Below are 27,969 nucleotides of genomic sequence, written 5' to 3'. Positions count from 1 at the left end.
TATTTTTATCTTTCTAAGTAGTTTGGTTTTGTTTCTAAGGATCGTATAGGGGGTTGTTTGTTTTGTTATTGTTTTTGTTTGGGAAACACACCCAGCAATGCTCAAAGGTTACTTCTGGTTCTGCACTCAGAAATCACTCTTAGCTATACTTGTGGGACCAGATGGGATGCCAGAAATCAAATCTAGGTTGGACACATGAAAGACAAGTTCCCTCCCCTCTATAATATTACTCTACCCCACAAGAATAAAAATGTTTTATGGTAAGAAAATAAAGGTTTTCAATACTATGAGATCAAACTTACCAAAACAATCCTTAGGGGCAGGAACTGAATCTCAATCATTTTTTTTAACACTTAACTGCCTTATGTAGGGACATAATAAAAATGAGAATGGCAAAACTACATTGTTCAGGGAACATGGTAAAATAGAGATCACACTAATAAAGTAGAAAGAGTGACAATCTTGGTATCAGAAGACTAATCTCGGATTACCCACCTATTATTATAAAACTTGGGGCAAAATCATAATCTTTACCAGTTTTAATTTCCTTTTTTCTTAAACTAGAAATAGTAATTGTCACCACTATTTCAGCTTGTTTCAGAGATTATATAATCTCAGCAACACAATAGTACTTTATAACTATAAACTATATGCAAATTCATATTAATATGCAAATATATTTTAAATAATAGCAATTGTATAGCCTGTAACAGATATAAACATTTATATGATATGCTAATATCAAATTTATACAACTTATATCAAATTCTAACCATAATACATCCAAGAAATTGTTTTTCTAAGAAACAGGTCAAGCAGGGCCAGAAAGCACAGCAGTGTTTGCCTTGTAAGCAGCTGACCCAGAACCTAAGGTGGTTGGTTCAAATCCCGGTGTCCCATATGGTCCCCCGTGCCTGCCAGGAGTCATTTCTGAGCAGATAGCCAGGAGTAACCCCTGAGCACTGCCAGTTGTGGCCCAAAAACAAAAAACAAAAACAAAAAAAGAAAGAAACAGGTCAAGCTTGAAAACATGAAAAAATATTTTCATACATTTTTAGAGCAAGATTTATTCTATAATCTAAAATTATAGTCTTCCAATAAATCATAACAATGAGGACATACCTAAAATTTCATCTTTCAATCAAACTAAGTTTTTTTGTGGGTTTTTTTTTTGTTTGTTTGTTTGTTTCTTTTTGGGTCACACCCGGCAGCGCTCAGGGGTTACTCCTGGCTCCATACTCAGAAATCACTCCTGACAGGCTCCGGGGACTATATGGGATGCCGGGATTTGAACCAATGACCTTCTGCATGAAAGGCAAACGCCTTACCTCCATGCTATCTCTCCGGCCCCAAACTAAGTTTTTTTTAAGGTACTGGAGGCTAGTTTTTCATGTCATGTACCATAAATTTCTGTATAATAATGAAATAAAATAATTTAAATAATTTATTATTTAATAAATTTAATAAATAATGATTAAATAAAATGAGTAAAAACACTTTAATATTTCCATTTTTTGTTTGCTTTTGGACTACACCTGGCAGTGCACAGAACATACTCCCGGCTCTGCATTTCAGGGATCACTTCTGGCTGGTCGGGTGAAATCAGATGTGAATGCTGGGTTCAAATCCAGATCCGATGTATAGAAGGCAAGCACCCTGTCCGCTGTATTATCACTCTGGCCCTACTACTTTAATTTTATATGAAGCAACTCTTGAATACCAGATAAGTTTTTTATTATATACTTCCTTTTTGGAGTTGTTACTTACAATTTTCCACCAGATCCTTATTGTACCATAATTCTGGCAAACTTTCTGCTAATTGTTATTCCAATTAGCTGAAATGTGAACTTCAAAATCTCATTTTAGCTATTTAGTTTGCAATTCAATTATTTTTCCAAGTTTGCAAACTTGGTTTTAAAAACTCATTTTTAAAAGTTGCTCAATGTTCTTCAAAAGATGGAAAGAAAAAAAAAAAAAAACATAAGGCTCGTCTGAGCTACACCCAACTTCAGTTTCAACATAGCCAAATCCTGTTTGTTCTTCGGGCAAATTTAAAATCACCCATATTGGGTTTGGTTATTACTGCAGATAATTTATGCAATCATAAGCCAAAGATGCTAAATTGGCAAAAGGAAAACCATGCAAGTAAGCAGACGTGGGCCATGTGGGACACACCCTCTCAGTATATAAAGGCTTGTCCCTGTCCTTGGTAGCAGGCACTCACTGGGCTAAGCAACAGCAACATGTCTGTCAAATTCAGCTCAAGCAGGCAATACTCTTCCTCCCGCAGTGGAGGGGGAGGAGGAGGAGGAGGCTCTTCCTTTAGAGTGTCCAGCAGCAAAGGCTCCATGGGTGGAGGGTTCAGCTCAGGTGGCTGCAGTGGTGGTGGCTCTTTTAGCCGTGGAAGCTCTGGTGGAAGCTGCCGTATGGGTGGCTCAAGCTATGGAGGAATGGGAGGAGGATATGGTGGAAGTAGCTTTGGTGGAGGAGGCTTTGGTGGGGGCAGCTGCGGTGGTTTCGGAGGAGGCAGCTTCGGAGGGGGCAGCTTCGGTGGAGGCAGCTTTGGAGGTGGCTTTGGAGGCGGCATGGGTGGTGGAATGGGTGGTGGAATGGGTGGAGGATTTGGAGGAGGAGATGGTGGTCTTCTATCCGGCAATGAGAAAGTCACCATGCAGAATCTGAATGACCGCCTGGCTTCCTACCTGGACAAAGTTCGGGCTCTAGAAGATTCCAACTATGAGCTTGAAGGTAAAATCAAGCAGTGGTATGAAAAGAATGGCAACTCAAGCCAGAGAGAGCCTCGTGACTACAGCAAATACTACCAAACCATTGAAGATCTTAAAAATCAGGTAAGGGCACTTTAAAAATCTAAACCTATTTATGATTTATTTAAATCAGAGATATATCTTAATTAAGTATGATTTCTGGGTTTGTGGTCCTTCCTTGCTTTTAAAAATATGGATTCCCATCAAAGATAAAAATTTATGATGTTCGATCATTGCCATCTTCATTCAATATTGGTGTTGTCTGTCTCATAGGATGATAGAGTACTGAGACATTTTTAGGCTTTAATGAATCCATAATTTAAATATACATAGTTAGTATATTTAAAAATATGGGAACTGAAAAGATTACTAAACAGAACAAAATATTCTTCATAGCGATAATAAGAACATATTCATTACCAATATTTCAAGAAACGTGAGTCCTCCAGTATGGAAATGACCTGTTGCTTGCCTTTGAGAATTTATTGATTGCACTTATAGTGTGATAACTTGGATCATTTAGGATATATATTCATAACAAGCTAAACCAAACAAACTAACCAAAGTTAGTTAAAATATATACAGCTGAAATATATGGAAACAATGTCATGTAAAAGAGGGTGACACAAAGGAAAACATCTAAATAATTCTAGTTGGTTTGCAGAAAGGGAAGACATTAGAAAAACCAGTGTAGAAACCTTGAGAAACAAGTTTGAAACCATGTTTGAGACTCAAATAGGTGATTAGGGCTTCAATATTTCATGGTTAGAGTTTAAAATTCCCCTACAGTTGTGTAACAGAGCATAAAACTGCAGTTCATCTATGCCATTGTGAAAGCCATTTCTTTACCTCACTTCTTCGTCTCTCTTTCTAGATCCTCAGTCTGACAACTGACAATGCTAATATCCTGCTCCAGATTGACAATGCCAGGCTGGCTGCTGATGATTTCAGGCTGAAGTAAGTAAGCTAAGTGCACCTGACACATATCTTCACACAATCATTGTGACACAAATGAGTTGTTCTTTAACAACGACTCTGGATGTCCACAATAACATTACAATTTCCTCAGATTATTCCAACATACACTGTTTTACAGTTGTTAAAGAAACATCCATTTCAATGTTGTCTTTTGGGCAAGAAGAGAATGCATGTTAAAGTAACTGCTAAATGTCTTTGTATTAGTTCACTAATATCTCCATGCGAATTGGCCTATTAGCCTATGACCAATGTAACCACAATACAAAATCAACTCTGTATTTGCTTTTTAAGAAGTCTCTGGCCAGGAACACCTGCCTGGAGAACATTATTATACCCAGCATTTCTATCCTGCCTCTTCCAGATATGAAAATGAGGTGGCCCTGCGCCAGAGCGTGGATGCAGACATCAACGGCCTCCGTAGAGTGCTGGATGAGTTGACCCTGACCAAGGCTGACCTGGAGATGCAGATTGAGAGTCTAACTGAAGAGCTGGCCTACCTGAAGAAGAATCATGAAGAGGTAATGCAAAAAATTGTATTTTTCAACAGTATAATCCCCCCCAAAAAAGGAGGCTCAACTATAGTTGCAGAAATATCATTATAAATTTTCCTGCTCCTTAAACAGGAAATGAAAGACCTTCAGAATGTGTCTACTGGTGATGTGAATGTGGAAATGAATGCTGCCCCAGGCGTGGATCTCACTCAACTCCTGAACAACATGAGAAGTCAGTATGAACAACTTGCTGAACAAAATCGCAAAGACGCTGAAGCCTGGTTCAATGAAAAGGTATTTAATTCACCTTACTTCCTAGGGAAACTGATAGACAAGGGGTCAGCCAGCATTTCATATTTTTCTCATCTTTCGCTCCCCATCTTTTTATTTTTCATATCATAGAGCAAGGAACTGACAACAGAAATCGACAGCAACATCGAACAAATGTCCAGCCATAAGTCTGAGATTACAGAATTGAGACGCACCGTTCAAGGTCTGGAGATTGAGCTCCAGTCCCAACTCGCCCTGGTATGTAAATGACTCTTCTATGAAGTGACTGTAATATTATCAGACAAAATTTTAATAATGGTCTTATGTGAGACTATGCAATCTAAGAGAGCATGCAGAATTGAAAAATAAGAAAAAAACTAAAATTGGTGCTTTTATCACCTGATTGGGATTAAAATCATGATTGGCATTGATCTAACTGAGGAATTTGAATGCTCGTCATTAAGCATAAGACCGTTTCTTGTCATTTTTCTATACGATTCCTTGTGATATAAGTAAATAAGATTCACTATACTCAGTTGAGCAATGAGTTCATTAAAATATGATGTGCTCTCTCTCTGCAGAAACAATCCCTGGAATCCTCCCTGGCAGAAACCGAAGGTCGCTACTGCATGCAGCTCGCACAGATCCAAAGCCAGATCAGCGCCCTGGAGGAGCAACTGCAACAGATCCGCGCTGAAACCGAATGCCAGAACGCCGAATACCAACAGCTCCTGGATATTAAAATCCGGCTGGAGAACGAAATCCAAACCTACCGCAGCTTGTTAGACGGAGAGGGCGGGTAAATGCCATTTGATTGATTTGTCATTGCCCTATGGCTTGGAGTCAACACACACACACACACACACACACACACACACACACACACACACACACACACACACACACACACACACACAAGAAACCTGCAAGGTCTTGCCAAACTCCCTCAAAGAAAATGCAAATGAATGAGAGGAAATAGGGAAATGACAGTTGCTCTTAGTCTCTATTCTAAGTGAATTTGGCCCAATTTACCAGGGCGTGACTGTTAGCACTTGTTTTAAAGAATTTAAAGATTTTGCAATTAAATATAAAACTTGGCAGGGCTGAATTTTTGTTGGGCTTTTGCTCTATTTTGTTTCCCCTTCGGACGATGCAGATTGAGATGTTCTGCATTCCTTTATTTATCCGATTTAATTATTAATTAATAATTTTATGATTTCATAATTAATGAAAATGAATCCTTTTGAGCAAAATGATGCTTCTGCTTAAAATATCTGGGGGAGGAGCGATCCTTCGCCCGGGTTCGAGTTAAGCAAACTTAACCCCTTCTTCCCAGTGGTTCCGGTGGCGGCTCCGGTGGCTCCTACGGCGGCGGACGCGGCGGTGGACGCGGCGGCGGCGGCGGCGGCAGCGGCAGCTCCGGTGGCAACTACGGTGGCGGCAGCTCCGGTGGCAGCTACGGCGGTGGCAGCTCCTCCGGCGGCGGCCAAGGCGGCAGCTCCGGTGGCGGCTACGGCGGTGGCAGCTCCTCCGGCGGTGGCCAGGGCGGCAGCTCCGGTGGCGGCTACGGCGGTGGCAGCTCCGGCGGCGGTAGCGGCGGCCACAAATCCTCTTCTGGCTCGGGCGAGTCTTCAAACAAGGGACCCAGGTCAGCAGAAACTAACTGGGGTAATCAGAATCCGTTTTCACTCTGATGATTTTGTGGCCTTCTCAAACTCAACCGCTGTCAAATTCGAATTTTTATATCTAAGTTCCTTTTTAGCACTCTTTTTTGCTCCCCCAAATTTAGAATTTTTCGGAGTTTCTTTCTACTTGCATTTCTTTTTTTCTTTTTTGACAGCAAACTAGACCCAACACCAAAAGACATGGTTTGCAAGCGCTGAAACATTGATCTTTTTCTAAAATAATCTTTAAAAAAAAATAATAAAAGTTGGATTTTCTTGCATTTCTCTTTTATGAATATGGCTGACTAACTGGGAAGCCTCCCTCCTTCACAACCCAGCGTGCACAGATTGCAAAGCCTGTATCTAATGTGTTCCTTTGTGTCTGCTTCACTTACAGATACTAGTAAAACCAGAGTCATCAAGACGATTGTTGAAGAGCTAGCACCTGATGGTAGAGTCCTTTCGTCTATGGTTGAGTCAGAAACCAAGAAACACTACTACTGAGGCTTTCATCCGTCATCCATGGACAGGATAGCGGTCCTGCTGCGCAGGATCTTTGGAACAGAATTGCTGGAGGGAACTCCAGTGACATCCTTCCTCCGAATGATCTATGAAAATGGTTAACCCCTGAAATGGGTGTCTCCGTGGTGTTTTGTGGTTTCTGTATTTCTTCTCTTTACTTTACCAGAAAGTGTTCTTGAAATGGAAAAAGAAACAAATCTTTCTGCTCTCGTTTACTAATGAATTTCAATAAACTTTCTTACTGCTGCAAACTATCTGATTTGGTCTAAAGGATGTTTATTGGCATTACTTTGAGGTAACTGTGTGTAGTTGGATGGGAAAGGCTTGAGCTAGCCACACTCTGAAATGAGGTTATGGTCATTATGATTTCTCAGAGGAATATGTGTATTCTTGTGGGTATGTTAAACCAGTGTCAAGTTATCTCATTGAGTCCCCTGAGTTACCCTTTACTAAAGAGATACAGCATGAAAACCTCACCATTCTTTGCCTTCACATTGTTTCAGTTGGAAATTCTGGAGTATCTCTTATTTGACCCCCAAACCAAGTTCATTCACTATTTCACATTTTCAATTACTCCCCACATTTACCTGTCCTTATATTCTTTCCATGAATAATATAACCCAACAGCTATCCAATTTACTAGCCCAGTAAAATAGCACCCTAATAAAAATCTTAGTTGTCTGTCGGATGAGCAGGATACATCTGGTCCAAACATGGTGAAGTCAGTTTCACCAAAGGTTTCCATCTAGTTTTCTACCTTTGCCAATCCGTCTCACTGAGCATCACTATAAACCCGGTACTTAGTGTCAACCCAATCACATCCTGTTGGAAGAGCCGCCATACTAGCAATGTTTGGTACTCTGCTAGTAAATGAGGTCTGAAGAACTAGAGTTATCCTATGGTCCTAAGATTATTTTGTAATCCCTAATGAGCTCCATGTTCTCCATGAATTCTTCAAACTCTCCATATTCTCCAAAAAACAAACTTCCTTGGTATCCATCCTTCCTAAATTGAGTTCCAGACCATTTGCTTGATAGGAAAGCCTAACCTCTGGGCCCCAAACTGATGACTGAAGCCCTATCTGAATATAATGAACTCCCTATAATCAAGTATTTATAACCTAATATTGCCAGAATTCAGACTCCATTTTTGCTCACAAGTCTTTTTATATATGGCCTAGGCAGCTTCTTGAATTCCAATCTTCTAAGTTTCAATGTGGACGTTTTAACATGCCTCAGCATAAAGCCCTCAAATAGGGATATTGCTGGGGAAGGAAGGAATCTTTTTGCACTTGCTCTTCCAAAATGTTCCCATTTAAAATGAGACCTAGAGTATTGTTTTTTGTTTGTTTGTTTTTGGTTTGGGGATCACACCCGGCAGCGCTCAGGGGTTACTCCTGGCTCTACACTCAGAAATCGCTCCTGGCAGGCTCGGAGGACCACATGGGATGCCGGAATTTGAACCACCATCCTTCTGCATGCAAGGCAAATGCCTTACTTCCATGCTATCTCTCTGGCCCCCAGAGACCTAGAATATTATTAATAATCCAATATGATGGTTCCTCTCACTGTGAAGGAAAGTATTTTCTTGTTAGTGATAAATAATTTGACATAAATACAAATACGTTGTTATAAGATCATTGTAATTATTACTAAGCCTTGTCTCATACATAGTTTTCCCCACTCCCTATACTCAGGATCTTAGCAAGTCCTTTAATCTTGTGCAACAGTGGTCTAGACCTTTATTCCTGAAATAACTTGAATCCCATGGGCCTTTCTTCTTTTCTTCTTTTTTTAATTTTTGGTTTATAATACTATCAATAATGTTTTCTCATGGACATAATTTTAACACCATACCCATCACCAGTGTTCCCATCTCCCTCCCCTGAGTACCGCCTTTCTTCTTCTCTTTTATTCATCTTCTAGTAACTCCTTAGACAATTACTTGTATTAAATTATCTGATAATGTAACCACTTTATCTCTGAAATACTGCATTAGTGGATCCCAACTAAATTTGTGATACTTAGTTGAACCATTGCTATATACTATGTATAATACTGCATATCAATTTTTAAATAATTTTTTCTTTGCCGGACTCTGAAACTGTGGTTTAATAAAGACAATTATCTTAAAATAATTAGTTTTAGTAGCTGGAGAGATAGCACAGCAGTAGGGCGTTTGCCTTGCACTCAGCAGATTCAGAACAGACAGTGGTTCAAATCCCGGCATCTCATAAGATGCCTGCCAGGAGCAATTTCTGAGTGCAGAGCTAGGAGAAACCCCTGAGCACTGCCAGGTGTGGCCCAAAAACAAACAAAAAAAAAGAAATAGTTTTAATAAGGCTATAAGTTATGTATATAAATATGGATCATTATTGCATTATATAGAATTATTACATGGCTAATAATTTTTAATTCTGTACCCTCATAAATTCTAAAATTGTTACAGTACAATACTGTACTGCATTGAATCACAAAAATAGCAAATGTATTTCTCTAAATTTTTTGCATAATTGTCTATAGGCCTTAAAGCTTTGTTCCCTGGGTGGGAGCCTGGAGTGAAAGTGTAACAGATAGGGCTCTTGCCTTGCATGTGGCAGGTCCAGAATTGAACCCTGATAGCTCGTATGGTCCCCTGAGCCTTCTAGGAGTAAACCCTGAGCACAAAATCAGGAGTAAGTCCTGAGCACCAACAGGCATGATCCCAAAACAACCCCCCCCCATTCTGATCTTGATGTTCATAATGGCTTGATTTTTTTTTATGTATGAAGTAATCTTGTTTATAGTCGCATTTTAGGAGAAATAGTTTGAGTAAGAGTAACTAAAGATGCTCCACCCAACATATCCCATTTAGATTGCATCTTGAACGATAAAAGGATTTCATTTGCAACGATAAGCATGTATTTCAAAATTCATAATTCTGGGATTCATAGTCTGATGCTCATTTACAATCATGTAAAAGTAAATTTAGATGTACAAGTTTACCCAGATAAATTGTACATATTACTTCATCCTCTAAGTCTCAGTTTTGCTTATACTCAAGAATAATAACTAATTTATATCAGATTATTTAGGCAGTAAAAAAAGAGTTCCAACCTAAAAAAATAACACCTTAAAATAATGCTCACCATAGAGTGTAAGGCCTAAAGAAAGAGCATTCTGTTCATCTTTAATGAATATGCTTATTTAGTTAAATAACCAGTTTCTCCAAAAATGAAAACAAGTACCACAAAAATTGTTACAGTAGATTATAATTAATGTAATCTGCCTAGGGGTAAAGATAAAGTCAGATTTCTGTCCAAAGTCTTCAAAAACTAAATTTCAGACTATTCATATAATAGAGTATATCATATATGAGTATGACTAACCTAATCTTGAGACCCTGGGGTCCAGTAGTATGTTTCAAGGGGTCCAGGAGAGGAAGTGGAAGAACCAGATGATTGTCTCTAATTCATAAAATGGTCAGCCGCCATCTTGTAGACAACTTGATCAAGATGCAAACTCTCTAGTCTGTGTTCTTCAATGACAAAGAGAAGTAAGGAACCACAAAAAAAAATCATTCCACTCTGGAGGCAGCAATAAAGAATATTTTTGAAATCTTCTTTCTGAATAAAATTGTCCACAAAAATATTATACCAATGGAAGAAGGATTCTTTGAGTTGTCACATTGTTCTTCAAAGTCTTTAGCCAAAAATACAAATGCTATCTACATTCCAATACTGGATCAAAGTTCTTTCCCACTTACAGATGGAAGGAATTATTGTGAATTAGTATAAGTATCAGGTGTTAGTACCTTGATGAATAGTCTGAAATTTTTTATGAAAACAAATACATTCTTCATTTTTAGCAAAGAAAAAATTACATACTTAAGCTTTGCACTAACCTGTTCTCAAAATTATGTCAAGAAAACTGCTTAAAAATTATGAAAATTGGTTCCAATTCTAGTTGAGCCATGATCAACCTCAAGATTTCTTAGGAAAAAGAACACTCATTATAAGTTTTGATCTGAAATACCTCTAGAAAATATAGTTGCATATTCATATGGGACCAGTTCCATAGAGTCACTCTTTTCTCAAATGAGATAAACCCCTCTATGATTTCCTTCTGGGACACCAATCTAACCAAACTTCACATAGACCTGTTTTGGGGCTTTTTGGAGTGAGTACAGACATTACTCCCCCTTATCAGCTGTAACGATGCCCACAAATGCAGTCACTATGTTCACATCAAGCCAGCCCCACAGACTCACTCTTTTCTCAAACAAGATGTAAACCTAACTGAAGAATCGCGGGTACACAGACCATACAGCAGAAGCCCTGCCAAAGGCCAGAGAAATTGCACAGCATTTGCCTTGCATGCAGCCAACACGGGACAGACCCAGATTCGTTTCCCAGCATCCCATATGATCCCCTGAGCCCACCAGGGGCGATTTCTGTGTGCAGAGCCTTGAGTAACTCCAGAGCACCACCAGGTATATTGCCCGGCCCCTCCTCCCCCCCCCCCCCCCAGAAAAAGAAGCCCTGTCAAAGTCTTGCTACTTACCACTCCTCTATGATTCCCTTCAGGGACACTAATCTGACCAATCATTATGCCAATTTGAGGGCTAATATCACCAGGGCTTTATTGAATGAATGTGGGCACCCTCCTCACCCCTGTACTCACCTTTTACCAGAAGGCCTGGCAGTTGAAAACACACACCACAAAAGCCACAGTATCAGTAGTAGTGCTGGACAACTTTGTTTATTTGATGTTTTCATTCTTATAGGAACACACAATTTAATTGAATGGACAGCAAACACGAGCTTACTAAATCTTCTGCTACTGTATTAATGACTTTATTGGGGATACAATAATTTCCACAAATGTTTTTGCTACTGTACTTTTTCTTTTTTCTTTCTTTTTTTAAACTATCTTCTCTTCCTTTTTCTTTTTTTTTTTTATATTTTTTAAAATAACTTTCATCTCACTATCTGGAAACAAATATATTATGCTGAACTTTGCCAACTATGTGATGCATTTTCTTTAAATAATGATAAAAATTATGATGATAAAACACCTCTATAAGGTTTTGTAATGTGAGAAATTTTTAGGAAAGACCAGAAAACAAAATGGCACCAAAACATATCTTGATAGGCCGAATAATAACTGTTATAAAAAGTGAAGCAATTTCACAAAGAGTGATGAGTGCAGTGTAAAGTTTAAATATGATAATTTGCAAGGAGACCCTTTGCAAAGTATAAACCTTACATAGGAAATGTTGTTCGTATATTCATCATGCTCCAGAACTTTGAAAAGATAAATGCTCAAGTTGCTTTTATAATCACAGGGTTCCAGCTGAGGGCCTATTAAACCCAGGTTCAAGGTACAAGCAACTTCCATTTGAAGGCAAGCACTGCCCCCTGGTGGAAATAAGAATTCAAGGCCAGTGTGATTTTGGTATGGTAATAAATATGAAGTCAATTTGTGCCTGAAAAGGTGCAGGGGAAGGGTGACAGGTGGGAAACTAGGGACACTGATAGAGGGAAGGTCATACTGTAGTAGGATTGGTGTTTGAATATTTAATGCCTGAAACCACTGTATTATGAATAATTTAGTTAATAGTGGTGTTATAATTAAAATGTTTTGAATAATAATGTGACATAGGGAGAGGGGATGCTGATTCCATTTCTCGAAATTGCTTATTTAAATTTATGCTTTTCTTAAACAACTTCTCTTGTCACAAACGTTCTTTATAAAATATTTTCTTACAGATGCAAGATGTAAACAAATTCAAGTACATCTAATTAAGTTAATAATCTGACATTGAAATATTCTTATTAATAATATATTAATATTCATATGATTTAATACTTGTACTTGACATTTTAATGACATATTAAAATAATCATTTTACAAGTCTCACATTCTAAGACTATTTAAAGCCAAACAAGTAAGTTTGGGGGGTATTGGGTAGGCGGCCACATCCTTTGGTGCTCAATGGTTCCTCCTGGCTCTGTGCTTAGAAATTATTCCTGGAAGCTGGGACAGCCTGAATACTACTCGATCTCCAACATGAACCAGTTCTAATATGATATCCTGACAACGAGGAAATTGGGAAAAATGGACATAAGAACAGGTTATCCTACCTTACCAACTAATGATAAAACAAAATCAGAAGACTTACCACACTATGGGCTGTGCAAAAGCCAAGAACGCGATCTACAGATGACCGGCTAATAGAACCATGACTGGGCAGTATGTATTCTGGGACCAACAAGAAAGCCCTAGTCTAGGGTCTGGTCTACGTCCTGCATAACAATCATGACCTCCAATTCCAGAGTCCTGACTGAGGCAATTGCAATTGAACAGGTCTTCTGGAAACATAACGAAAGACGATATCCCAGGCTCCATCTGAGTTTCAGCGCAAGGGCCAAGACCACTAACCACAGAAGACAGATTAAAAATGACATCGAGGAAACAGAACTTCTAAAATCACAAAGAAAGTCTTCATCATAAGTTTCACTCCTTGACCTGTGCACAGACTGAGACCTCTAGATTTAGAGGTCTGTTTTTAACATCCAGATCAGAGCAGAAGTCTTCCATATGGCACAAAAACACCAAGGGGAGAGTAAATGAACATGAAAGGAGTCTATAGATAATCCCATGACAATATATTCCAAGGGTAGAGAAACCCTGTATCTCTTAGGCCAAGGGGATTCCCGTTTCGGATGACCCCAATATTTACTGTGCCTATGCAAGGGGGGGTGAAGAGACAAAAAACTAAATAATCCTTTTTTATTTTTATTTTAATTGTTTTATTTTTTATTATTTTTATCTAGTTTTTGTTTGGGGTAGATATTGAAGTAGTTGAAGTATTGAAGTAGTAGTCCATTTTTTTAATTATATATTTACTTTTTCTTTCTTCTTTTCTTCCTCTTTGCGCCTTGTCATATTTCCTATCTCAACACCATGGCAACTATGTGGTGCATATTTTTATTGCTGCAGTGCTCAATCTTATTTGATTCCTCTTTTTGAACTGTTGTGGTGTCTCACCTTATTCTTTTCCCCTTCGTCCCTCAAACCAAGGATGAGAGCTTCTAGAATGACTCTGCTCATAGTCAGCGTAGTTGATTTTTACCTCATTATATTACCTTTCTCTTCCTCAAACAAAACCACATAACTTAAAGTTTCTAGTCCTGCCTCCCAATTAGAGCAGGCAGTAATGGAGGCACCAAGACCAAACAGTTATAATAATAAACTAAATAATAAACTAGACACAGAACAGACCACGCATTCTAGCACCCGCTGGCAGGGAGAGTGGAGGATATGGGAGGCAGGATGGGAGCGGTTGTGGGAGGACAATTCGGTGGTGGGAATTCCCCTGATTCAATGTAAATATGTACCTGGAATATTACTGTGAAAGATATGTAAGCCACTATAATTAAAATAAAAATTATATAATTATATTTAAAAAAATTATTTCTGGAAGGCTTGAGGGACCATATAGGATACCAGGGACAGAACCTGGGTTGGCTTCATTCAAGGTAAACACCCTATTTGCTGTGTGATCACTTCAGCCTGCAAGTAAGTTTTTATATTAACATGGATTATTAAGAATAATTATACATAAAATGAGCTATTAAAGCCATAATCTCAGGGCTACCTAGAACATATGCCAGTTCTTCACCTAATTCATGTTTCTGGGTCTCCATTAACTCAAGCCAGATGATGTCTAAGGTTCTCTGCCAGTCTGAAAATATCCTACTGCTTCTATGAAAGAACTTGAGATGAGACCAGAATATATAAAATGTCCTCGAGAAAAATATTATCATAACTCTGGTCTTTTCAGTTATTTTACTCCACTAGCAAAGATAACAAAAACAAAATTAAGCAGTGGGACTCCATTAAATTTAAAAATTTTATATGGCAAAAGAAGCTAAGCTAAAATAAGATACTCGATTGAATAAAGGAGAATAATCATGCACCATAAATCATATAAAGGGCTAGTATGTGGATATATAAAGCTTTCACAAGGCCCAATAACAAAAAATTAATAACCTCATTAAAAATGGGGAGATGAGGGGCCGGGTAGGTGGCGCTGGAGGTAAGGTGTCTGCCTTGCAAGCGCTAGCCAAGGAAGGACCGCGGTTCGATCCCCCGGCGTCCCATATGGTCCCCCCAAGCCAGGGGCGATTTCTGAGCACATAGCCAGGAGTAACCCCTGAGCGTCAAACGGGTGTGGCCCAAAAAAAAAAATGGGGAGATGAGTTGACATTTCCACAAAAAGAACATATGGATGGCCAGTGTCTATGGAAAATATGTTCACAATTGCTTTTTAACAGAGAAATACAAATCAAGAGAGCAAAGACATATCCTCTCATGCCTGTGAGAATGGCATCAAAAAATCTGGAAATAACCAGTGTTAGCAGGGATTGCTAAAAAAAATTTTTTTTTCTAAGGGACACTCATTGACTGTTGGTATGAATATCACACCTGGTTCAGCATCTATGGAAAAGTTCATGAAGATATCCAAAGAATAAGAATAAAGTTTCCGAGGGCCAGAGAGATAGCATGGAGGTAAGGCGTTTGCCTTTCATGCAGAAGGATGGTGGTTAGAATCTCAGCATCCCATATGGTCCCCCAAACCTGCTAGGAATGATTTCTGAGCGTAGAGCCAGGAGGAACCCCTGAGCGCTGCAGGGTGTAACCCAGAACCAAAAAAAAAAAAAAGAATAAAGTTTCCATATGACCCAGAAATTGCACCTTGGGGCATCTATATCCAAAATGCAAGATTAACTTGAGAAGATATATGCACACCGAAGTTCATTGTTGTACTTAAAACAATGGCCAGGAGATAAAAACAACCCAAATATCCAATGACAGATGAATGGATAAAAAAGTTAAAATCTTAGAGTTCACTGACACTTCCATTCTTTTTTGTTATTGTTGTTGAACATATTTATAATCATTTCTCCGATATTGATTTCCATTTTCTTTGTCTTTTTCTTTTTTATTTAACCAACTTTATTACATACATGATTGTATTTGGGTTTCAGTCATGTAGAGAACACCACCCATCACCAGTGCAACATTCCCATCACCAATGTCCCAAATCTCCCTCCTCCCCACACAACCCCCGCCTGTACTCTAGACAGGCTTTCTATTTCCCTTGTACATTCTCATTATTAGGATAGTTCAAAATGGAGTTATTTCTCTAACTAAACTCACTCCTATTTGTGGTGAGCTTCATGAGGTGAGCTGGAACTTCTGGCTCTTTTCTCTTTTGTGTCTGAAAATTATTATTGCAAGAATGTTTTTCATTTTTCTTAAAATCCATAGATAAGTGAGACCGTTCTGCATCTTTCTCTCTCTGACTTATTTCACTCAGCATAATAGATTCCATGTACATCCATGTATAGGTAAATTTCATGACTTCATCTCTCCTGACAGCTGCATAATATTTCATTGTGTATATGTACCACAGTTTCTTTAGCCATTCATCTGTTGAAGGGTATCTTGGCTGTTTCCAGAGTCTTGCTATGGTAAATAGTGATGCAATGAATATAGGTGTAAGGAAGAGATTTTTGTATTGTATTTTTGTGTTCCTAGGGTATATTCCTAGGAGTGGTATAGCTGGTTCATATGGGAGTTTGATTTTGGAGATTCCTCCAAAAACTTCCATTCTTAAGGCAAAGTTTACTTTTTGAGGTTGATGCTTCCAACTTCCCCTCATTACTCTCTCACATCATCGAAAAGTTTGGGCACCATGTTCATGGCCTCTTTCCCATTTCCTGCCATCTGGATGATTTCATTCATCCCTCTGTCTATGGTATTGAGCACCATTATCTAATGATTCCTAACCTTCTCCAGTGACTTTTGGGTTAATCCACAGCTTTCCCTCTTATTCTAGTGACTATTGGGTCTATTACCCATCATTCTTCATGGTTCTCTGTGTAGATTTGAGGGTTGTTACTTTAAAAGTCTGTTTCTCTGACTTGACCCTGTCCAACTTAACCATCTTCTTTCACATCCACTAATCTCTGACTCATACTGTCTGTCTGCTCCATGACCTTGAAAATATGACCAGTGATTTAATTATTATCTTTTCCCTGGTGTATCTGTTCCTCTGGTCTTATCTCCCTCTTTTTTATATAACCATATGGTCAAATCGCCTCAATAATTTTCTTAAGCACATTGGAAAATGTTTTATGTTTGTCTTCATTGAGCCTTCAAATTTCAAATTCATCTTTGCTATTTCTATGCCAGGATAACTTTTAACTGACATTTGAATATCATTACAAATGAGAGCTAAGTGCTCAATTCTTTCTAAAATGTCCCTCGCTCTTTAGTGGCCAGATAATTTTCCCCAGGTTCATGTATTTATTCTAAATATTCACATTCTCAGTCTTCTTCAGATTAGACATTCCATTGACTCCTCAAACTCAGTTGGTCCACAAGTTACCCAGTATTTTTTCCCTCCGTTAGTCCCTACTCATTTAATATTATGGGGTTCCCAGCATTTGCCATTTACTTAGGAGTCATTCCTTCTTCCTTCTCTAAATTCAGTCAATAGCCACATACTCTTCATTTCTTCTACTGCCTTCATTCTTTCCACCTGCACAATGTCCTAACCTTATAGTTGTTTGTTTCTTTTTTTTATTTTTATTTACTCACCATGATTACAAGCATGATCGTAGTTGGGTTTCAGTCATAAACAGAATATCCCCTTCACCAGTGCAGCATTCCCACCACCAATGGCATTGGTGGTTGTTTCTATTTTTATTATTTAAACCTGATTCTATTTCCCTCTTCTTTTTATTTAGAGTTTATTCCAAACTATTTAGACCAGTTCAGAATATTCTCCTATTCTTGTCATGACAAACATTTATTTATTGTTTTGTTTTGGAGCCACAGGACTTATTCCTTGCTCTGTACTCTCAGAAATCACTCCTGGTGGGATTCAGGAGATTAATTATATAGAGTACTGCAGCTCAAATCCAGTTGACTGCATGCTAGGCAAACATATGACCTACTTACTACCTCTATGGTTCCTAATTATTGAAGATTGTTAAACCTTTTTAATCTTTGGGGGGGGAAAGCATTATATCTTGATTTTTTTCATGTAGCATCAAGCTTCAGACACACATTACACAACGTATAAAGGAGTCAATCAATATCTAGACTCTTGTTTAAGATAATAAATAGATTTTAAAATCATGGTAAGACCAAAGAGGCTGCCAGGATAGTATTTTAATACCTTTTATTTTTTGCTCAGACAAGGATAAAATATATGTTTCTGTACCTAATGGTTTTTTATATACCTTTCTGGTAATTAAGTCCCAACTGTAGCTCATGGTTCTCTATAACAGCCTTTCTTAACTTGTAAAACTTTATAATACCTTGTGCTGCATAATGATGCCATAGTCCTAGGTCTAGATGAAAGTAAAGAATTACTCACTCAAAATTAAAAGTTAAAATAATGAACTTAATATAGAATAAACCCTACTATATTTAAGATAACAAATATCCCGAAGCAAGAGCCAGGGAAGTTAGACATGAATTTAAAAAAAAAAACAGCACCCAATTATACATAATTTCATGCTAATCTGAATGATGCCAGTTTTCTTTTGGCATGCCTCACTCAAATAGAAACACCCCAATAATTGTGTATAAAAGCCCAACAAAATATCAGCGCACAATCTTCTGTTCTTCTTTGACGTTGCAGCCATCCACAGACAAGGTGAACGGCCCTCTTCCTGCCATGTCTCTCCGGTTTTCTAGTGGGTCCAGACATATTTGTTTACAGTCTGGAACAGGTTCTGTCAGACCATCAAATGGAGGTGCAGGATTTGCCGGCAACAATGCATGTGGCAGCTCCCTTACTGGAAGTGGACTTTCCTGTACTTTGGGAGGAGGTAGAAACCATCCTGGTGGTGTCCTTGGAAATGTTGCTGGAGCTGGCTTTGCTGGAAGTGAGGGGGGCCTCCTCTCTGGAAACGAGAAGGTGACCATGCAGAATCTCAATGACCGCTTGGCCTCCTACTTGGATAACGTGCGGGCTCTGGAGGAGGCTAATGCTGAACTAGAAAGGAAAATCAAGAGCTGGTATGAAAAATATGGACCTGGATCTTGTCGTGGACTTGACCATGACTATAGCAGATATCACCTATCAATTGAAGATCTTAAGACTAAGGTAAGAAATAGAAAATGTGGAGCTGATTACAGCATATTTTTAAAGGCATGTTTATTTATTTGTTTGTTTGTTTGTTTATTTTAATTTTGGGGCCACACCCAGCAGTACTCAGGGCTTACTACTAATTCTGCACTCAGAAATTACTCTCGGTGGGCTCAGGGGACCATATGGGATGTTAGGGATTGAACCAAGTTTGACTGGGAGCAAGGTAAGAGCCCTACCGCTGTATTATCTCTCCAACCCTAAGGTTACAGTATTTTTAAAATTATGTAACAGTGAGCTGGAGAAACAGTATAGCAAACTGGATACTTTTTTTTTTTTTTTGGTTTTTCGGGTCACACCCATTTGATGCTCAGGGGTTACTCCTGGCTAAACGCTCAGAAATTGCCCCTGGCTTGGGGGGACCATATGGGATGCAGGGGGATCGAAATGCGGTCTTTCCTTGGCTAGCGCTTGCAAGGCAGACACCTTACCTCTAGCACCACCTCGCCAGCCCCAAACCGGATACTCTTGACTTCATGGGTCTGACTTGGATTTGATCTCTGGTATCTGATATGGCCCCCCAAGTCCCAAGATAGGTGATACCTAAATAAAGATCTCCTGAGTCAGGAGTAAGTCCTGAGCTATATACACTAAATGTGGTCAAAAAAATTTTTCTAGAAAAATATATAAAACAATATGACTTGCATTGTATTTCATTCTTTATAACAACAGATAATTATTCTTTTAATTCAAATCAGGAGCTTTGATTTGTGAATTTCAGTATACCATAAATACTGTAGTTTCGCTGTTATTTTGAGATATGTCTAATGATAAAAAATTTTATCATTAAAATAAAAAATAAAATAAAAATAAAAGATATATGAATATGTGAACAGAAAGAATATCATACTGTAATTTTTAATGTAATCTCAATCATCCAGGTAGTAATTTAGGAACATTTTATGTAAAAGCTTCATTATTTAACAATCTTATTCCATGCAAAGATAAATATAAAAGTAGATTAATTTGTTGTGCCTTCCCTTTTAATTTATTCCAGATAATAGCATCAACAACTGCAAATGCTAATGTTATTCTGCAGATTGATAATGCCAGGTTGGCTGCTGATGATTTCCGGCTCAAGTAAGTGATCAAAAACAACCCTTTTCTAGAAAACAATTCCTATTGTTAACTTGTGCAGTAAAATTTTAATTTCAATTCAACTAGCATATACTACAATATTTTGCTTAGAATCAAATGAAGCATTATGTGCTATGATATTATAACATAATGCAAAACAAAGCTTGTTCTAATGTTATACTCATGATTTATACACATTTATTGCAAACAGGGAACAAAATATCACTGCATTTGTCTAGATGTCTAGAACAATGGCAAGCATTAAGTTGATTCTTAGTAATACTAGTTGACAAGTAAAAATATTAACAAGATGAAATCCTAAAATCATATAATTATATTTCATTGGTATGTACCATTGAAATATATTTGACTAAAATATTAAGCAGCTCCTTCTACACAGAATTGAGGATGTGGAATGAAGAGGGCTTTCTTTGTATATTTTTATTATATTTAGTTTTTATTCAACTTAGTACTCTCAGATCAAAGTCATGGAGATTTAATTTTGCATCACATGTGAGTCTGTCCAATGCTGAAATTTATTTCCTGCTTCCCAAGGTATGAAAACGAGCTCAGTCTTCATCAAAACACAGAGGCTGACATCAATGGGATGAGGCGGGTCCTGGATGAGTTGACCCTCTGCAGGACCGACCAGGAGCTACAGTATGAGTCCCTGAGTGAGGAGATGACATACCTCAAGAAAAATCATGAAGAGGTAGGCGAAACTTCCCTTCCCATGCAAACACAAATTCTATATGTTTTAAATATTTGCAGGGAGATCCGAATACACTAATAAAGAATAACTCAAGCAGGTTATAAGAGTAAGGGATAAAAAGTAAACAGGGTCTGTAAGGCTAGCACCCTATACGCTGTAGGATTACAATGTAAATCTTTTGCTTTGCATTGGTACTGGGAAGGATGACTTAAGCAAGCAGTGTTACCGGTCTAGTAAATACAATTACAAACAGAACAGATTATTTTAGCTTAAGAACATCTTAGCTTAAAAATTAAGTTGAGGGACCGGAGAGATAACACAATGGTAGCGCATTTGCCTTGCAAGCGCTGACCCAGGACCAATGGTGGTTCGAATCCTGGTATCCCATATGGTCCCCCGTGCCTGCCAGGAGTGATTTCTGAGCAGAGAGCCAGGAGTAACCCTGAGCATCGCCGGGTGTGGCCAAAAAACAAAAAAAAAAAAAAAAACAAAAAAAAATTAAGTTGAGGTCGTAGATCTCTGACTGTGGGCTCAGGGCAGATACTGCCACTGGGACAGACATGCAGAGGCTGAAGGAGCTCCCACATACACACACCCCAGAGAACAGCTCCTGCCAGCTACCCCTCACGCCTGGATTAACAGGCATCCTCCCCTCAATGACAGCTCAAGACTGCAGGGCAGAGGGCTGGAAGATAGCACAGTGGTAAGGTATTTGGCTTGCATGCGACCAACACAGGACAGATGGTGGTTCAAATCCAGGCATCCCATATGGTACCTTGTGCCTGCCAGGGGCAATTTCTGAGCACAGAGCCAGGAATAACCCTTGAGCATACCTGCCGGGTGTGACCCAAAATAAAAAAAATAAATAAAAAAAAAAAGAGTGCAGGGCAGGAATTTGGGGTTGAGAAGGATTTAATGTTCCCCACTGCTCTCTTTCCAACAACTATGTGTTGCATAACTCGGTGCTTTGCATCCTCTTCTCATTTTAAAATATAAAAAACGCTATTTTGAAAAGCAATTTTTTCTTAATTACTTTATTTAAATACAATGGTTACCAAAGTTGTTCATAATACAGTTGTCTTTTTTCCATAGTTACAAAGTTGTTCATAATTGAGTTTCAGTCATACAATATGCACCCTTCACCAGTGCCCTTTTCCCATCATCACTGTCTCCAGTTTTCCTCCCACCCTTCCCCTGCCTACTACTGGGGCAGATACTTTTCTCTCTCTTTCTCTGTGTGTGTCTCTGTCTCTCTGTCTCTAGCTCTTTCTTTTCCCCTTCAGACACTGTGGCTTGCAATCTTGTAACCGAAGAGGTATGATGCATATCACTTTATCTCCTTTCTGCACCCAGTTCTTGTCCAGAGTGATCATTTCCATCTTGGTCATAGTGGTCCAGAAGAAGCATTTTTAGTGGTATCTCATTAATTAAAGAATCCTTCATTAAATAGATGTCCTGGCACCATGATAATGGCCAGGGGGGGTTATTTGTTTGTTTGTTTGTTTATCATGTGCTTTACACTAAGACCACAAATCTTGATTGGCAAAGACACAACTGGGGAAAAACTCCTTCGGGACTCAAGGGAAACTGCTAGCACCCCTAAGGTGCTCTCCCTCTGCTGCTTACCCTGCAGGAAATGAAGGCGCTGCAGTGCGCGGCCGGAGGCAACGTGAATGTGGAGATGAACGCAGCGCCAGGCGTGGACCTCACCGTGCTGCTCAACAACATGCGCGCCGAGTACGAGGACCTGGCCGAGCAGAACCGCAGGGACGCCGAGGCCTGGTTCAACGAGAAGGTGGGGACCCGGCGGGGCTCCTCTGGGCCGCAGGGTTGGGTGGGGTGCACCCCCACCCCGAGACCCCAAGTCACCCTGGCCCCCATCCTTGCAGAGTGCCACTCTGCAGCAGCAGATCTCCGACGACGCGGGGCGCTGCACCTCGGCCAGGAACGAACTGACAGAGATGAAGCGCTCGCTGCAGACGCTGGAGATCGAGTTGCAGTCGTTGCTGGCCATGGTAGGTGAGGAGGGCCTCGGTGACCCCGACAACGACAATGGGGGTTCAGTAAATCCTGCTTGCGCATGCTCTGGGGTTAGCAGAGCAGAGTTGGTCTGGGCCCAGTTCTGGGCCTACCACGGAGAACCTTCCTCCCAAGATCTCCCAAGAGCAGGATAAACCCTGCAGGGCAAGCCAAGCTGTGCCCATCATCCAAGGCAGACTAGAGGGATCCGCTTCTATCATGGTGGGTAAAAGCCTCTCGTGCTTTCACAAGGGGGAAAAAAAGGGTCCCCATCCGAACACACCCCCAAGAACTTAGCTTGTCTCTTCTGTCCTCCCGGGGATGCCAAGGTACCTGCCCCACTATCTCACAGAGCCCTGCCTTCAGTTCCCCATACCCTGCCAGTGATTCTGAAGTTGCATAAAGACCATCCTAGGCTAAATGGACTTGCTTTTGGGGTGCAGGCTGGGAGCAACCAAAAGGCTTGATTTCAGTAATTGGGACACATTCCCTTTCCCCATGGTGTCTTTGGTGTCTTTCCAAGGGGCTAGGTGTCTCTGGAAGGAAAGAGCCACTATTGTTTCACAACTCTGCTCCATGAATAAGAAAGGAAAAGATGAGGTCAACCCAGTTGATTTTACCAGCTTCTCAAAGACCACTGGTGAACGTTCTTACCCTTTGGTCTTTCTACTAGAGACTTCTTTCCTTCTGACTAATCCCTGCTGAAGGTTCTCCACTCTTCTCCTACCCTCCACGCTGATAGCAGAAACCCTCCTTGCCACTTGAGGTTCCTGTAACATCACCCCTCTTCCCTGATCCCTTCTTTCCAGCAGCTGGAGTATGGAGCCCCATTCCTGATGCCCATATATCCCCTCCACTTCTGAGCTCTGATAGGGAAAATGTCTCAGAATTTTCACCTAGAAGCCATGATGTTAGAAAATGGTTAGAATCTGTGATATCTGCAATCTTATAGCTTAGGCACATAAAATAATACTTTTCTAAATGTTAGTTAAAAAACAATGGAATAGACTAATGGCAGCATAGATCCTAGCTTTCACACCTGAGATCCTTTTAGTCATAGGATGAATTCAAAGTTCTCTCTTCTTCTATTAGTTAATACAGAAATCCTGTGTAAGTTGGGTATTGTCTAAATATACAGCTCTTTTGTATTTCTCATAACATGAAGAGCCAAGTTCATCCTGCCTTCTTTCCTCATCTTCAAGCCAAGCTCGGCAATAGAAGGTAGAATAATCTTGGTGACTTTCTGATTTAGGAGAATATTAACAATTATTTTAGAAATCAAATATGGGGTTGGAGAGATAGTATAGCAGGGAGGGCACTTGCTTTACTAGCAGTCAACCTGGGTTGGATCTCTGGAAACCATTATGGTATCCCAAGCACTGCCAGGAGTGATTCCTGGGTGCATAGCCAAGAGTAAGCCCTGAACATAGCTAGGTATGACCAAAACCCAAAAAAATTCAAAATAAAAAAATTTTATTTTTTTTGTTTTGGGGCTACACCTGGCGGTGCTCAGGGGCTACTTTTGGCTCTATGCTTGGGAATTACTCGTGGCATGCTCAGGCAACTTATATAAGATGCCAAGGATCAAACCCAGGCTGGCCTCATGCAAGGCAAGTGCCCCATCCACTATGTTATTGCTCTGGCCAAAAGTAATAATTCTATATGAAAAAATTTTATCAGGGAAACTAAAGTTTCAAACTGCTTTGCACTCACCTCAACATTTTACAACCCCATCTAACTTACCCTTTCATGGACCTTCCAGCTCATCCTTTGCACATCTTAACCCCCAGAGTGCTCAACAATGCCCACAGCAAGCACCAGTCACAAGTGGTTTTTAGTCAGTTCATACCAGCATCTATTCATGATGATGAATATTTCATAATTCCAATTTACAATATTAGAATGATAATAAACAATAAACAAAATATTTTGCAAGATATTCAATTTTTAGGTTTTTTTAGGGTCATATCCAACAATGCTTCCTGGCTATGTGCGTATGAATTATTCTTAGCAAGCTCAGGGACCATAAGGGGTGCCAAGTATTTAACCTGGCTTAGCCTCATGCAAGGCAGATGTTATACCTGCTGTACTATCTTTCCAGTCCCAGATATGCAATTTTAACCAATATTATTATGCCATAACAGAAATAAAAAATAAGCAGAAGAACATTATTAGATTAAATAATAAATAGATTAAGTATGTAAATAGTTGGGCCCAGCTCTTCTTAAATGTCTCGTGATAAAAGATGGGCTTGAGCCAGAGGTAGTACAATAGATAGTACTACCTTCCACACAGCCAACCAGGGTTCAATTCCCTGATACTACATATGGTCCCCCAAGGCCTCTAGGAGTGACCCCTGAGCACAGAACCAGATGGAAGCCCTGAGAAGCACCAGGTGAGGCCCAAAAGGCAAAAGAAAAAAGATAAAAAATAAAAGCTTGAGCCCTCCTTTGATAACTAAGTTTTATTTTAAACAAGGTAAGATCAGAAGTTGCTCCTTACAAGAAGGAAAATCAAAGAGTGGGGATGTAGGTGGAAAGTCAGATAATAACCAATATCAGGACGAGTAATTACCACCCAGGTGGTATTTATATATGATAAGGGAAAGAGGAAAATTGCTTTAATTGAGGTAGGACTTGCCCAACAAGACAAATTAGAGACTATCAAAGCAGACCTGAGGAAGTATAATATTTATAATAGTTGTGTCAAAATCTTGACCAAAGCTGTGTTATAAGTCTACTTCTTGTCTTAACATCCCAGCCCTGTTAAGTCATTCACACTACCTCAAGGTCTCAAAATAAAGGTCTTTGACCAATGATTGAATCTCAAGGGCAGATTGGAAGAATGAGCAAGGCACAAAGATTTTGGAAGCGTGGGTGGGGGAATTCTCTGGGGAAAGTAGTTATATACAATTAACTAATAACAGGGCAACCCCAAGTTGCCTGTAAGGCCACTCCTTAAAGTGTTAGTTTTCCAGCCTCAATTTCTTTATTTAAATTTGATTTCTTACTGTGCTCCTCTGTTTTAATACAAAATGTGTCAGTTGTCATATGGCACAGCACCAAAATATCACCAACATCCATGGGGACAGTGAGTACACCTTATATTTCCCACATCCTGTCATCTAGTATGCACAAGCCCTCACAGAAAATGCCTATCACTTCCCTTCTTCTCCTGCCCCTACTGGGTTGTGACAAGCCCCTGGCACTTTATCAAAGCTCATCTCCCACCAGCTCCTGCTGTTTGCTGAGAACTTGCCTAGTTCTTTGAGTATTTTCAGCCCTGTTTTTTTTGGCATCTTCTCCCTCCTCAGAAACACTCTCTGGAATGCTCCCTGACTGAGACCGAGGGCAACTACTGTACACAGCTGACCCAGATTCAGGGTCAAATCGGCGCCCTGGAGGAGCAGCTGCACCAGGTCAGAACCGAAACCGAGGGCCAGAAGCTGGAGTACGAGCAGCTGCTAGACCTCAAGTTGCACCTGGAAAAAGAAATCGAGACCTACTGCCGCCTGATCGATGGAGATGGAAAGTATGTCAGATTCTTGAGTCGCCCAGACTTACTTCAGTATTCCCCACTCAACTCTGCTGGCTTTCTCCATTTTTTCATTCATTCTTAATATCACTTGCTGCAGTGAAATAAGTGGTCTCTTGGGCCAAAGAGATAGTAGAGAAACTAAACTATAATGACCAACCCAGGTTCAATACTTTGAGTTCTGATCATAAAACCATGAGAGAAGCCTGAGCACCACCAAGTGCACCCATTACCACCAAAAAAAAAAGAAAAAATGAGAGAGAAAAAAATAGCAAGCTCTGTGCAAACTCCCAGTTTAGGTAAACCTAGAAAAGATAGGTCTCTCCTGAATATTTAAATACTTGGATTTAAAAAACAAACAAGGGACTGGATAAATAGTACTAACGGTAGGGCATTTGTCTTTCACACTGCTGATCTGAATCCAAACCCTGTACCTTATATGGTCCCCTAAACATGGCTAGGAGCAATCCCTGAGCACAGAGCCAGTTCTGAGCACAGTCAGATGTGACTCAAAAACAAAAATCTCAAGAGAAAATAAGAGCTTTTTATACCCGCTTTGTAAATAACATATAATTACAGTCGTTTCTTGCAAACAAGAATTTTGCTGTTTTCCCACTCCAGCAAAGGAAGATCTGTGTAGAGTATTCCAGAGTTCACTTGAGTTAATATTTATCTGTTGATAAATGACCGTGATAAATGACTGTTTCTTCATTTATACACAGAAAAAGTAAACACACCAAAAGTAGAGACTTTCAAAGTAAATACACTAAAAAGTAGATATACTACTTAATGGTTTGGTTTCTTTTCTTTCACAGCTCATGCTCCAAATCCAAGGGCTTTGCATCGGGAAGCTCAGGGAATTCCTCCAAAGGTAATGAAATCTATTCCTATGTTTATTGCAGCAAATAATTTCAAAATATTTGGAGTTGCACATGCTAGCAATATCCTATAGTGAACTTATTTTAACAACTGAACAACTATTTTTTGAAACTACCTCAAACATCCTATAAATCGATATTTATTCCCTCACCCAATATGTGCATACTATGTAAAATAAGCAGTGGGATTACTTATGTAAAATTTTAGATTATATGTTCATATTCATTTGCTTTTTTATTTCTAGAATTATCCAAAACCACACTGGTAAAGACAGTGGTTGAAGAGATAGATCAGCGTGGTAAAGTTCTTTCCTCAAGAGTTCACTCCATTGAAGAAAAAACATCTAAGATGACCAATGGCAAAACAGAGCCAAAGGCTTCTTTCTAGCCTGTCACCTCATGAGAAAATCATCTATGAAATTCTGGATAGCCTCATAATTTTACATCTCAGGAAGGGTAATAAAAATATTGTCTACCCTTCACAAGATACTGAGCAAAAAATGCCTTTCTTCTTAGTTAACTTTTACAGAATGTTGGGTGTTTCCAAGTAAATAAAAATTCTGAGCGCTCTTATTTCCTTTCACTTATGACTAATAAATAATTATTTGCAGATCATTTTTCTTTGTTAATTTATAGACAGTTTATGTAATATATCTTACATGTCTTTACCTCAGTATTAAATAATAGTATAATATAACTTAGGTATGATCCTTAAGTTATACCATATTTGTTTGTTTTTGTTTTTTAATAATATCTTTATTTAAGCACTGTGATTACAAACATGATTGTAGTTAGGTTTCAGTCATAAAAAGAACACCCCTCTTCACCAGTGCAACATTCTCACCA

The 27,969-nt window shown here is 39.3% G+C and overlaps 2 protein-coding genes across 3 annotated transcripts; both read left to right on the top strand.

The window, feature by feature from the left end:
• The first annotated feature begins 2,243 nt into the window (after positions 1-2,243).
• Positions 2,244-6,672, top strand: KRT10 (keratin 10). Of its 2 annotated transcripts, XM_049779447.1 has the most exons (8): positions 2,244-2,849; positions 3,640-3,722; positions 4,105-4,261; positions 4,367-4,528; positions 4,637-4,762; positions 5,086-5,303; positions 5,841-6,172; positions 6,566-6,672. In XM_049779447.1, exons 1-8 carry the CDS (start codon positions 2,244-2,246, stop codon positions 6,670-6,672), a joined length of 1,791 nt encoding a protein of 596 aa, XP_049635404.1. The 2 variants fall into 2 exon arrangements, with proteins under 2 accessions (XP_049635404.1, XP_049635412.1); XM_049779455.1 differs by lacking the exon at positions 5,841-6,172 and having other exon boundaries at positions 6,516-6,672.
• Positions 6,673-18,429: 11,757 nt separating this feature from the next.
• Positions 18,430-27,511, top strand: LOC126018085 (keratin, type I cytoskeletal 28). The gene is made up of 8 exons (XM_049780190.1): positions 18,430-18,861; positions 19,901-19,983; positions 20,536-20,692; positions 22,326-22,487; positions 22,582-22,707; positions 26,025-26,242; positions 27,061-27,116; positions 27,369-27,511. The coding sequence occupies exons 1-8, from the start codon at positions 18,430-18,432 to the stop codon at positions 27,509-27,511; spliced, it is 1,377 nt and encodes a 458-aa protein (XP_049636147.1).
• The last annotated feature ends 458 nt before the right edge of the window (positions 27,512-27,969 follow it).

This window comes from Suncus etruscus, chromosome 1 (genome assembly GCF_024139225.1).
Source record: "Suncus etruscus isolate mSunEtr1 chromosome 1, mSunEtr1.pri.cur, whole genome shotgun sequence".
NCBI classification, from domain to species: Eukaryota; Metazoa; Chordata; class Mammalia; order Eulipotyphla; family Soricidae; genus Suncus; species Suncus etruscus.
Note: the sequence above shows the minus strand (reverse complement) of the source record. Positions and strands in the feature narration are given on the sequence as shown.